Source organism: Stegastes partitus, unplaced genomic scaffold, assembly GCF_000690725.1.
Source record: "Stegastes partitus isolate 25-593 unplaced genomic scaffold, Stegastes_partitus-1.0.2 Scaffold491, whole genome shotgun sequence".
NCBI classification, from domain to species: Eukaryota; Metazoa; Chordata; class Actinopteri; family Pomacentridae; genus Stegastes; species Stegastes partitus.
In genome coordinates, this window is record NW_007578222.1 from 489,584 (window position 1) to 503,628 (window position 14,045).

The following is a 14,045-nucleotide window of genomic DNA, read 5'->3' on the forward strand; positions in this document are numbered from 1 at the left end:
TCATGTAGTCCGGTTGCATCTCGTGTCGTATTGTCTCATGTTGTGTAGTCGAGTTGTGCCACGTCTGCTCGTATCCTGTCATGTCAGGCCTCGTTGTATCACCTCGTGTCTCCGACGCTACAGACATCAGCACAGAACAAACACAAACACGATGCCGTCGTTTCCAGTTGTGGCCGAAACAATCCAACAATCCAAAGCCGACTGCAGGATGTGACTTTGGGGATTTTTACCGACAGTTTTTTCCACTTTGCGCGGTTGTGTTTTATCATTCTTTCAATGTGTTTTATCATTCTTTCACATGTTGCCGGGTAAACAGTGTTTCCTCACAGCAGGAAGGAATGTGACGGCAGATACAGGAGGTGTTGAAGCCCTTCAACCTTTCAGCTCATGTCATGTTTTGTAAAATCTCACTTTTGTTTCCGGCGGAGTGGACGGCTGGTGTGGAGAGGAACGCATCACCTTATTGAATCCAGCTGCTCTCTGTTTAGCTTCACTCACCTGCGCCTCCGTGTTCTTTATTGCTAACCAGGTATTTGGGCTTTTATACGCGTGTTTGTGGGTTAAACAAAGAGAATCCGTCCGATTGGTTCAGCACACGTGCGGCAGATTGCGTCTTCATTCGTCTCACAGCTCAGGTCTCTGCAGCGGTTCTGTTCACAGTTTTCGAGCGGTGAAGCAGCAGATGTGTTTCCTGATCGGCAGTAAGGCTGTGATGCTGTGGACAGTGCAGCCTCTCTCTGCTGCAGCTCCCCGTCCTTCAGGGCTGCAGATGCTTCAGGGGTCACCATGGCGACTGTTGCCATGAGCTGTTGCTATGTGACTGCATCCCTCAGAGAGAGAACGAGGGAGGAGGTTAGATAACAGGTTATTATATAAACATGGTTGATGTGCAGATGAAGGCGACTTCACATGCAGAACAGTCTGGACTCTTTGTCTTTGTCCTCACTTCATCTCTCTGAGAGTTGTTTATTTTTGTTTACGTTGTTTATTTTCCCTCCGTCGTGGTGACATCAGGCTGAGCTGCAGCTTCTCTGGTTTCAGATTTTAAACACATCTCAGGTCATTTGTCCAGTTTATTAGTGAAGCTAATAAAGATCAGCGGTGACTAAGCTGCAGCGCCCCCTACCTGCCGTCACCAACCTCCCACCAGCCGCTGTGCTGTAAACAGCAGCGTTTCCTCTGGCAGCCACAGATCAGCAAACAACACAGAATCTAGATGGACACAGAGCAAAATGGCAGCAGCATTCAGCAAAACTTTCATATTATATCATGATATATCACGATATGCTGCGTCATATCGTATCATGTTGTACGTCGCCATGCTGTGTCGTATCATGACGTGTTGTATTGTATCATAGCTTGATATATTGTATCGTGTCATGTTGTATAATATCGTGACATATCGTGTCATATCATATCATATGTCATTTATCATGACATTCAGGACATTTAATATCATGACACATCGTGCAGTATCGTGTCATGTTGTTTTTTATTGTGACATGTTGCGTTGTATCGTGTCATGATACATCATGTTGTCTCATATCACGTCATATCATGACATAGCATATCCCGTAGTGTTGTGCTGTGCCATGTCGTGTCATATTTGTTGTGTTGTGTCATGACATAATGTGGGGGGACATATTGAGTCTTACTGTCAGGTGTCATGCTCGTGTTGTGCTGTTTTGTTTCATAAAGTGTCGAGTTGTATCATGACATATGTCATTATGACACATGTTGCCTCGCGTCTCGTATCATATGGTGACATACGTGGTTTATCGGGTCATGACATGCCATATCGTGACATAACATGTCGTCTTGCATTGTGTTGTATTTTATCGTGTCACATCATATCATATCATATCATGTCATATGTCATATCATATCATGATATGATATGATATGACATATCATATCATGAGATATTGTATCGTATTATGACACATCATGTTATGTCGTATTCTGTTATATCGTATCATGACACAATGTGACGGGACATATGGAGTCTTATTGTCATCATCTTGTCTCATCGTATGCCAGGTTGGGTCATTTTGTGTTGTGTCATTTCCAATCATGGCATAGTTTATCGTGTTGTGTCATATTATTTCATAATGTGTCGGGTTGTATTGGGTCATTTTGCATTATATCATGACATAGCATATTGTGTTACACTGTGTTGTATTTTATTGTGACATATCATGTCATGACATATTGTGTTGGGTTGTATTGTGTCGTGTCATATCATAGCCGTTGTGTCATATTGTATCATGACATAATGCGTCAGGACATATCGAGTTGTGTCATGTTGTGTTGTGCCATGTGTCGACAGGACATGGAAGTGTTGGATTTGGTTCTGGTGTCATATCAGTGTGAATTTAATTTTAAATCAACAAAGGCAGAAATGTAAGTTTAAATTATACACAATATTATGTTGACACAACTCATTTAAATAATGTTTGCAACTCAAATAGTCTGACAACACTGCAGTTCGATCGTGGTGGGAATCACGCTCACTGAACTATTAGACCCCAGATGTTTTTGCCAGAGCTGTTTTTTGTCTTCACTGCAAAACACAATTTTGCAGAAAAAGCAACAAAATCAAACATTATTAACATGTTTGTGGAGTCATTTGCCTTCAGCGCCCTCTGGTGGAAGTTAACAACTTTAGAAACTGTAGAAATCAGAACAAAAAGTGTAGAAACTGAAGTTTAAACAGAAAGTGACGTGTGAAGAACTTCAAAGCTCCCACAACCTGTTAAGTCTTTAAAAACCTGCTTCACTGTGGAGAGTTTCCTCCTGCAGAGTCTCCAGTTTTCACTCTTTTTTTTTTTTGGACTTGGTGCCTGTTTGAAGCTGCAGCAGACAGCAGGGATTAGTTTTTCATCCCAGCGCCTCCCCCCCGGGTGGAGACGTCTGCTCCCACACTGAGGATTACTGCCGACAGACCTGCGCCTCTCTCAGCCAAACGTGGGCTGGAATCACTTTACTCTCACATGTTCAGGAAGAACAAACACACAAAATGTTCCGACTTTATCCTCGTCAGACTCGCTGGTAGCCGCTGATCTGCAACGTGTGCGGCTGAAATTTTCATCACGAGCTTCTGACGCAGTGAAATCTTCCAGGTTTTCATTAACATTCTAACAGTTTCTGTTCCAGCCGGATCCACGACTTTTCTGTGAAATGTTTTTTTCTTCCCCTTCGGGACTCTGCTGCTCTCAGTGTTTGTCAAAGGAAATTAAAGCCTCTCCTTTTATATGGAGCAATAATTATAAACTTTATTTGTACGTATTAGCACTTATTAAAACCAGAGTTACCACGAATGGGGAAAAAAAACCCCACATAGTTATGTAAAGGAGGAATAAAAGTTTAAAGTAATGGACGATAAAATAAAACACAAGGTTTAAAATGTTAAACAAACGAGTTAATTTAAACTTAAAACAGACTCAAGTGCAGCTTTAAGATCTAAATGCAGTGAATTCAAAAGCAAAAGCAAAAGTAGACATAAAGATGACGGTTGTTTAAAGCCGACAGCAGTAAGAGAAATAAAAGGTTCACCGGCCTTTTCCTTCAGACTGGTGTTGATACGACACTTTATTTAACGGCTGCACTGTTTGTCACAACCTTGTGGTCATCTTGTGGGTCTTTCTGCTCGTTTTGTGTCTGCGAGTGGAACGAGGCTTTTCAAACTCTCTGCAGTTCCACAGTTTCATTCGACAGCTGTTATATCACCAGACCAGCCTGAGGCCAAAGTTCTAGTAGATTTCCACAACACTAAATGACCACACAGAGACACAAACCGGCCACAAAGAGACACGAAACAACAACATAGAGACACAAAATGACGACTAATGGACCAGAAGGACCACAAACAGACACAAAATGACCACAAAGAGACAAAAAGGACCACACGGAGCCACAAAACAACCACAAAACAACCACAAAGACACATAGAACACCTATAAAGAGGCCCTAGACATCCTCATGGTGGTGGTTGATGTTGTCAGTAGGTATACCTGGAATTCTGGAGTTCTGCTCCGTCATAGTGCGCCTCCAGATGCTGAGTCAGGGTTTGGACTGATGTCGCTGACGTCTGTACTGTGTTTTATCTCCTGTCGGTTCCAGATGTTGGCTCCAGCTGTGGACTGGCTCGACTACCTGCTGTCTTCTCTGTCTCCTCTGGAGCTGAACGACACCGAACCCGTCGTCCTGTACGCCAGAGAGTACCTGCAGCAGGTGTCCGAGCTCATCAACAAGACCGACCGCAGGTTAGAGGCGGCGCCGAGCTCAGCCACCACCACTCAGCACCTTCAGTCACAACAATGAGTGTTTTCAGATTGTCCTGACTCACGGACGTGCTCTGATTATTATGGTCTGTCGGACTGTTTAACTCTCTTCAGCTTGCTGAACAACTACATGATGTGGACGCTGGTTCAGAAGAGCGTCGCCAGTTTGGATCAGCGCTTCGAGAACGCTCAGGACAAACTGCTGGAGAGTCTCTACGGCACCAAGAAGGTACGCATCCTACTGCATGTACTACTACATATACTACTGCATGTACTACTGCATATACTACTGCATGTACTACTACGTATACTGCTGCATGTACTACTACGTATACTCCTGCATGTACTACTACGTATACTCCTGCATGTACTACTGCTGCAACAGATACTACTGCTGGTACTGCTAGATCTCAGTATCTGTACTTGTCGCAGCAGCAACAGTCGTTCTACACCTACTGCAGGTTCAGCTGGTTCTACAACTGCTACTATGAATACTACAGTTTATGTGCTTCCTGGTTCTGAAATGCGTTTGTTTTGTTTTACCACAGCAGGTATGTCTGCTGTAGATGATACAGTGATAGCAACTGCTGGTAAACCTTCACCTGCAACCAGTTACAACCAGTTACAGAGAATGATGGAGCACAGTTTGATTACAAAGGGCTGAAACTGATTCAGGTTCAGTCTGTCAGAGCCTGATGATGTCATAGGACCAGTTCAGACCAGACAAGACGTCCAGTTCTGTCCAGTTCAAACCTGTGGAAATCTGAAAAAAAACTTATGTTTGTGCTATAACAAGGTTTTGTTTTGTTTTTTATTGGTTTTAACTGGTTTGACTGGTTGTAGCTGGTTAGAAAAGGTTGTCAAAGGTTTGAACTGGTTCTGAAATGTTGTCGCAGGCTGATTCACTTTTCAACCTTTTGTAATCTAAAGAAAACTAAATAATTCTGTCTGACTGGTTTTAACTGGTTCTAATGGGTTGTAACTGGTTGCAGAACCTGGAAATTTAGGGGAAAGGGGTTTTTTTAATCTAAATTTGGTTGTAACTGGTCTGCTGCCAACTCTTCCTGGTTCTGATTTGCCATAGCAAGCTTCTTTAACTGGTTTTAACTGGTTGTGACTGGTTCAGGATGGTATTTACTGGTTGTATGTGGTCAAAAAAAGGTTGTAACTGGTTTGAAATGCTTCTAAAACATCATAACAGACACTGACAGGCTGTAGCTGGTCGTAATGGGTCGTAGGTGTTTTTGATTTTCAACCGTTTGTAATCAAACTGAACTAAAGTATTCTAACTGGTTTAAACTAGTTGCAACTGGATTGTAACTGGGTATCACTGATTTGCGGACTCGACGGGTTTTACAAAGGTGACGTTGGTTCTTGTTCTTTTTACTGGCGAGTAGATACCTGTGGTTGGTGCTGACCAGTCTTTACAAACTCTAACTGGCTCTAACTGGTTTTAACTAGTTGTAACTGACTGTGGACTGGTTACACTCGTGCTGGTGTTTAAGGGGATGGTGGTTCTTGCTGTCTGTAAATGGTTTTAGCGGCTTCTCACCGTTGAGTGGACACGTGTGGTTGACCTGTCTTAACTAGCTCCAACTGGTTCTAACTGGTTTAACTGGTTGTGTTCTGCTGCAGTCCTGCACCCCTCGCTGGCAGACCTGTATCGGAAACACCGACGACACTCTGGGCTTCGCTCTGGGCGCTTTGTTCGTCAAGGCGACGTTCGACAAACACAGCAAAGAGATCGTGAGTCGCTGCGGTTACGGCTGGTTGTAAATCTGAGGCAGGTGAACTCTGGCTGGTTTAAACTCACCCGTTGCTTCTGTTTAAGGCCGAGGAGATGATCAACGAGATCCGCTCGGCGTTTAAAGACGCTCTGGACCGACTCCGCTGGATGGACGACCAGACGAGACAGGCGGCGAAGGACAAGGTAACCCGATGGACGACGTCTACAGTCGGTTTACAGGAGACGCAGTCTGATGCACTCTGAGTCCAAATTCTCTTCTTCTTAGTTGAATCACTCTGAAAGTATTCGCTGCAGCATGGTGTCATAGATATCAAATAAAACTGCACATCTTGATCTTTCCAGTGATGCCGGTTGCTCATCTGTGCTAAGAAGTGTCGGAAAACAAAACTATTTAGAACTTTGCATCCATCTTTGCTCCCATCAGTCTGGTTTAGATTCCACTAAAACTCGTCACCGCTTGTTGACAGACGATCAGTTTCAGTTCAAAGCACAAAAAGTTGACGTTCTTTGATTATTAATTTTGCAAATATTAAAAAAAATATTAAAAATGGCATCATGACTGTAACCCAGAAAGTGCTTGGAGTTTGTAAGGTTGAAGAGTTCAGATTTGATTGGATTCACAGCAGAACATTAAATTGAAGAACATACAGTCAGAAGCACTTTGATGGTTCTGACTGTGACCGTTGGTTCCTCATCAGGCCGACGCCATCTACGACATGATCGGTTTCCCAGAGTTCATCCTGGACTCCAAAGAGCTGGACGACGTCTACGACGGGGTGAGTCAAGAAGAAGAACACGGTTGTAGTTTCCTGAGCGGCGCTCTGCTGCCCCCTGCTGTCCATCACCAGCATCTACATGTTAACATACACAGTCACATAACAGGAACGTTGTTTGTTTCAGTACGACGTGTCGGACGACAGCTTCTTCCAGAACATGTTGAACTTCTACAACTTCTCTGCTCGAGTGATGGCCGACCAGCTGAGGAAGACGCCCAACAAAGACCAGTAAACATGAACAGTCTCCTTTCTGATCAGGGTCCAATTCAAAACAGCTTCAAGTTCATAGAACATCTTAAAAATATGAATGAAATATCAAAAAACATCAATAAAGTTCTTGAAAATGAATTACATATCTCAGAAATGTTGAAAAACATAAATTACATCTATAAAAATGTGAATATTAACCAACTTATTAAAGACATGTAAAAAAAAAAAATAAAAATCCAAGTAAAATATCCCAAAACTAGTAACAATATAACATTATAACTAAATGTTCAAAGGATATTAATGAAAGATTCCCTTTAAAAAATAGTAAAAAAAAACATGATGTGAATCAGTAAAACAAAACAAAATAAATGAAGAAAGAAGTTTCACGTCTCAATATACTTTATTCTGTCGTTACAAGTCGACTAAGTTAAAACCAGCTTCATAAGTAATTAAATAATAAAATGTCCAAAAAATGTGAATTAAAAAAATAAAAACTAATTAACAAAATTCTTGAAAATGAATAAAGTATCTGTAAAATGTAGAATAAGAAAAAGAATGGTAATAAAATCAAAATGCATTTAAGAATTTAAGGTTGACAGTTCCTTACACGAACATCAGTTCCAGCATTTTTGAACATCTTTTAGCATCTCGATGGGACACAAAGCAACTCGTCTGGTTTGTCTTCTGTCCTGCAGGTGGAGCATGACTCCCCCTACGGTCAACGCCTACTACATGCCCACCAAGAACGGCATCGTCTTCCCCGCTGGGATCCTGCAGGCGCCTTTCTACGCCCACGACCATCCAAAGTCTGTTTACTTCTACATCTACCCGTCTGTCTGTCTGTCTGTCTGTCTGTCTGTCTGTCTGTCTTGGATATAAAAGTATTACTAAACTGACCACATGTGCTCTTGCAAGAAAACATGAGTGCAGCTGACCCCCTTCAATTTGCTCTTAGCAGACGAAATAGTGATGAAATCTAAAAGAAACTTCCTCCGGACCTCCTCAGAAGCAGCTGGTTCTTCGTCTACAGTGACTTTATTTAATGAAGCAGAGTTTCACCTTCATGCTATGAATATTTCCAGAGTTACAGGCCCTCAGAGGTCCAAACTTCACACTTCTTAATGGACTTTTTCCATCATTTCTGAGCCTCAGAACTTCATCAGTACAGCAGATAGACGCATGATATGTTAGGAGGAAAAACACGTCTAAGCTCTGGTAAAAACTGACACCAGATCACTTTTACATCCATCCAGGTGTTACAATCGGAACACTAAATCTGTTTTTTTGGCAACGAGCTCTGCAGCCTGTAGGGGGCGCTGACGGGACTTTAAAATTCCATTCTCTAGGTTGGGAGGTTTATTGCTGTTGCATGTGTGGGTCATTAATACATGTATGCTGTAAATATGAGTGAGAGCTACAGTAGTTGTGTTTGGAAAAGCTGGTTAAAAATGCCTTTGCTTTGTGTTGTCAGGGCGCTGAACTTTGGTGGCATCGGGGTGGTGATGGGTCACGAGCTCACGCATGCCTTCGACGATCAGGGTGAGTCTCGGCTCGTTTTAACTTCTGGTCACGTGTCAAAGCGCCTCATTTGTTGGAGTCGTGTTTTAATTATAATATGAGACTCTCAACTAGAGAAAAACACCAACAAACACGAAAACAGCTCCAACAGCTCCATCTAGTGGACGGACGCAAACCCTAACTTACATGGTTTTTGTACAGACAGCATTTATTGTTGGAAATTGTTCAAAATTACTTGAAATATGTTTAAATTGTCCAAAACAAATGGTTTCATTCTGTGTTTTTTCCTGATTGAACCGCACATCACACAGGACTGTTTGATTCTTTAGGTTTTTGCAGTTTATGGCTGTTAAATGTTGTCATTTCGCTGATTTAAAAAAAAACGAAAACATGCCTTTCGATCCTATTTGTGGGTTTTAGAGTTCAAAAGTTTCTTCACAAAAGGATTAAAAACAGCAGTCAAAAACGAATAAAACAGTAAATCAAAAATGAAAAAGAAAACGGAATGAAAATAAACACAAACGTGACAGTTTCTATATGACAAGATTATTTTCAGAAGAGATTTGTTAAACAATATTCGTGTCTTTTGGGTGGTTGTTGCGGTTGAAAGTTGTACATTTTCAACAGATTGGACAGTTCACTTCTGCAGAACTGATGAGTCGATTGATTAGTTTTCAGACTGGACCGGCGTCTCTGTTGTTGAACTTTTAACCGAGACGTTCCTCTTGGTGTCCGTCAGGTCGCGAGTACGATAAAGAGGGAAACTTGAGGCCGTGGTGGCAGAACTCGTCGGTGGAGGCGTTCCGTCAGAGAACTGAGTGTATGGTGGACCAGTACAGCCGCTACACCGTCAACGGAGAACACGTCAACGGCAAACAGACGCTCGGAGAAAACATCGCAGACAACGGAGGGCTGAAGGCAGCGTACCACGTAAGTATGAGCTCCGTGTGTTTTACACCACTGCAGCAACACGTTTCTCGGCGTTTGAGCGTCTCTGCATCGATGTTTTGTTCGTCTTCAGGCGTATCGGTCGTACATCCAGAGAAACGGAGAAGAAAAGAGACTTCCTGCCGTCAACCTGACCAACGACCAGCTCTTCTTCGTGGGATTCGCACAGGTGAGTCTGCCGACAATTAAACAACAGCTTGGTTTTATATTTCAAGAAACGGCGTCCCACAGGGATCTTTACTGGGGCCACTTTGGTTTCCATTAATTCTGTTTATTCTCTAATTCATGCAGCTGCAGGGTCAGAATCTGGAAGCTCAGAATCAAATGATTTAGTAAATTTAATGAAGCCATGCAACATTTTACCTGCATACCACGAATACTTTCTGAGTAAAGGAAAGAATCATTCTGCAGAATTGGCTCAGATTTCAAGACTCACCTGTGTTGTGTATACAGGTGTGGTGCTCCGTCCGAACACCAGAGAGCGCTCACGAGGGCCTGGTGACCGACCCCCACAGCCCGCCTCGATACCGGGTCATCGGCACGCTCGCCAACTCACCGGACTTCAGCCGCCACTTCAACTGTCCGGCAGGGACGCCCATGAACACTGGGAAGCGCTGCGAGGTCTGGTAGACGGACCGAGGAGGGCCGGGAGGGGGCGGAGTCTCTGGGAAGGGGGCGGGGATAATTAGGTCAACCTGCTAATGAGCAGGTTGGCGAGCTCATTAGTGTCTTAATTAGAGGTGTTCAGGTTTCGGGTGCAGGTGTAACCTTCAGTTATTAATTAGCGACGTCAGACTCACTTCCTGTCTGGAAACTGAAGTGGACTTCACGCAGAGACACGAAGGACTGATGATGAAGACGATGATGATGAAGCCACGTGGGACAGTGTTGCTGATTTCTGCTTAACCACCGTTATTGATTATTATTATTATTATTATTATTAATGGGCTTTGGTTCGTGTGTGCGTATGTGTGTGTGTGTGTGTGTGTGTGTGTTGTCCGTCGTATGAAAGAGCTCTGTAAACTCTCTCTGATGACATCACTGTGATGACCTCATACAAGCTGTTACATCATCCGTCCACTCGGAGGTTTTGAGGAAGCTGTCGTCAGGTTTCATTTTACAGTTCAGGTGCATTTTAAGGTTTTAAACATTAATCAGTGGTGAAATTACCGAGAAGGAAGTGTTTCAACGGACTGTCCGCGTTGTTTTATGGAGGTTTTAGGCAGTAAAGACACGTCATCATTTACCAGATCGCATGACAATGATCAGTTTTTAAACCGTGTAGATAATCCGTCACAATCCTTTAATTGGTCCCAATGACGCTCGTTAGGAAACACCTTAATTAAGAGGTCAATTAAGGGATCCAGTTCCTGCGTGTCCGTGACGTGAGAATGAAACGTTTTGTCGAACCACTCCACATACACCACTGTTCTGAGATGAAGAGCCGTTCCCTTCATGTGCTGTATCACAACCCTTTAATTAACCCGCTGATTAGCGCCTTAAAGCCCCCGTTAGACTTCGTTGTTCGTGGCGGTTTTAAGGTCAAACCGAAGGGACTGGAACCACTCTACACTCTGTAACCACTAACCGCCATTACTAGTGTTGTCATGGTAACCGAAACGCCGTCGTGTAAAAGCAAACCCCGTGTTCAGTGTTAATTAAAACCAAGACGTCAGCAGCGATGCCTTTTAAAAGTGACCGGACTCTTATTCTGAAATTTGGAGCGTTGCCTTAAAATTTCAAAATAAAATGCCTTATAAAAAGCAGAACCGCCAGCTGTTTGTGGAGCTCCAGGTCTGATGTGACGCACAAACTACGGATTGGCCTTCAGAGTCTGATCTTAGACCAGAACTGCAGCGAGCGTGGTGTGTTTAGGGACTAGACGTTGGGGGTGTTTGGGTGTAAAAATCAGCGTGGGACGACTAAATTCAGTTCTTGATTACAACAAGTTCAGTCGGGGTTAAATTTGAACTCCTACGTTTAGTTCCTGAATGCCTCACACTTACTTTAGTTCCTTATCTGGTAACGAAGTAAGTGAGGCCTTCAGGAGCGTGGGGAATTCAGGAATTTAAATGAATGTAGGGGATTCAGGAAATGACATAAGCGTGGTGTGTTCAGGGACTTAAATAAGCTAAGCAGTGAAGGAGCTAAAATAAGCATGAGATGTTCAGGAACCAAAATGATTGTGAGACATTCAGGAATGAGAATAAGTATGATGCGTTCAGGGACTTAAATGAGCAGCCAAGGAACTAAAATAAGCATGGGGCATTCAGTGAAAAGACCAGCGTGGGAAATTCCGAAACTGGAATAAAGTTTGAGCATTTAGGAGCAAAAATAACTAAGATAGTTGAGAGGCGTTTGGGAAGTGAACTAAGCATGAGGCATTTAAAACTACAAGAACTATTCTGGATTTATAGAAGCTCAGGAGGCATTCAGGAACTTAAATATACGTGAGAGATTCAGGTACCAGAATGAGCTGTCCAGGGACTCGCTTCAGATTCTGGTTTTATCCCTTGTTCGTGTCAAAGCAAGTAAAAAATACAAATGGTTGAATAGTTTCTAATCTCGAGTTCTGAAAAGAAGCGTTTTGCTTTTTCTCTTTCGTCTAAAATTGAACTTTCTACCGTCAGACCTTGACAGCAGGCAGCTGGAGCAGGACAGTGAACGCAACGCAGAGAAACGTGTGGAAGCGCATCGAAGAAATAAACGTGATGAGTTCAGTTTTATCACATGTTAAACCGTCAGCAGGTTAAAAGGTGAACATTAGTGAATAGAAGAGACTTCATTACCCATAATCCCGTAGTGCTCTGCGTCATGCAGCAGGTACACGACTCTGACAGCAGGTGGTGCTGTTGGTCTGCTCACCTGGACTCCATCACCTGAAACTGAACATATTGAAGTCGGTATTGTGACAACACTAAACACTGTAGACTATCTGTGTGTGTGTGTGTGTGTGTGTGTGTGTGTGTGAGCGTCGCCGCCTGATGACATCACCGTCCAATCCCGTGCAGCTTCCTGTGCGTGTCGTCGTTTGTTCAGCAGAAGAAGCTGCTTCCTGCCAAAGATGTTTCTGTGTGTCCGTGTCAAACTTGTGCTTCTGTACTTGTGAGGACCAGTGTGAGGCAACGCCATGTGAGGACTTCCTGGGGGGACATGAGGACGTATTTTTAAACCTTTGATGGGCCGTTGGGGTGTTGTTTAGGATCAGGTTTGAGTTTAAAGCCTGGTTGTGAATCTTGTCCTCCGAGGTCCCTACAATGTGTCCGTGTTCTTGCCTACGTCGTGTTGTGAGGACCTGTTGAATGTCCACGCTAGTGAAGACACTGTAGGACCAAACTGTAGGAGGCCATCGGGACATTCTTTCTAAATGAAGAACAGGTTTAAGTTGGAGGGCTGACGGGGCATCATATCAGCAAACCTGCCCACTATGTGCTTGTGTTGTTGTGTGTCTAATTTTGTGGGGACCAGTGTAGTTTTCATGTGGGGACATTTTGTTTGGTCCTCGTGGGGGGGCGGACTTTCAACGGGCCATTGGGGCGTTTTTTTTTTAAGGTTCAGGAATAGGAACAGTTGGAGGACTGGGAGGGCATAAACTCCACACTGGTCCCTATAATGTCTGTCTTTGTGAGGACCAGTTTGAATTTTGGACCATTTGAAAATATTTTGTCTCCTCAGACAAACCTTGGAAAGGGGCTCAGTTCTGGTTTTAGGGATTATTTCGGTTTAGATGTGGGGCCTTGGAGGTTCTCCACAACGTGTCTGGTTTCTTGTATGTCTACTGTTGTGTGGGTCTGTGTGAATTTTATTCTACATCAGTAGTAATGTGACGTCTTCACTTTCGGATGCTCCGTTGTCATCAGGATAAAGTCTAGATCAGGGACTTGGTGGAGCATCATATTCACACAGGTGCCCACAGTGGGTGTCTTTTTGAGGACCACTTTGCATTCAGACCAATCAGGATCCAGTTTAATTTAGGGGCCACATAAACAAAATCCGTCTCAACATGTGTGTGTTCTTGTATGTGTCACTTTAAGAGGACCAGTATGAATTTAAAGCCATTCAAGATTCATCCTTCCTTTAGAACCTCCACAGGACTCTGATTAGATTTATGGGGTTTATTTTGCATCATAGGCTGAGAGGCCTGTTAGTGCACCACATCATAGAGGGTCCTCATAGAGTGTGTATGTCCGTGTACATCTGTCTGTTTGAGGGCATTCAGCCGTCGTCCTCACCGCAGGTCCTCACAAGTACAGGCAGAACATGTGTGTGTGTGTGTGTGTGTGTGTGTGTGAGGGCTCAGAGCTGCGTCATAGTGTGTGTACAGTAGACGACAGTAGGTCTGATGTAGATTAAACTCAGCTCGTTGTAAGCTCCTCGTCTGTCCTGAAGGGGGCGTTGGCGCTCTGCTTGCTCGTCCAATCAGAGAGCGGCACTTCCGACGGCTGCTGTTGGAGGTCTGATGGATGTTTTATCTGATTTTATTTGTTTGTCAGAGAATGTGAAGGAAACGGGAGAAGTTTTCTATCCGACTGCAGAAATATAATAAACACTGAACACAACGAA

General features: G+C 43.5%; 1 protein-coding gene across 1 annotated transcript in view; it reads left to right on the forward strand.

Annotated features, from left to right (window-relative positions):
* The window catches only part of ece2b (endothelin converting enzyme 2b), a 35,777-nt gene extending 21,732 nt beyond the window's left edge, over positions 1–14,045 (forward strand). Inside the window, exons 9-19 of the mRNA XM_008287235.1 lie at positions 4,123–4,265; positions 4,398–4,512; positions 5,919–6,029; positions 6,115–6,213; positions 6,729–6,806; positions 6,931–7,034; positions 7,712–7,822; positions 8,488–8,555; positions 9,274–9,464; positions 9,556–9,651; positions 9,936–14,045. Coding sequence (XP_008285457.1) covers positions 4,123–4,265; positions 4,398–4,512; positions 5,919–6,029; positions 6,115–6,213; positions 6,729–6,806; positions 6,931–7,034; positions 7,712–7,822; positions 8,488–8,555; positions 9,274–9,464; positions 9,556–9,651; positions 9,936–10,112 — 1,293 coding nt within the window. The 3' untranslated portion in view covers positions 10,113–14,045. The remainder of the gene's footprint in view (positions 1–4,122; positions 4,266–4,397; positions 4,513–5,918; positions 6,030–6,114; positions 6,214–6,728; positions 6,807–6,930; positions 7,035–7,711; positions 7,823–8,487; positions 8,556–9,273; positions 9,465–9,555; positions 9,652–9,935) is intronic.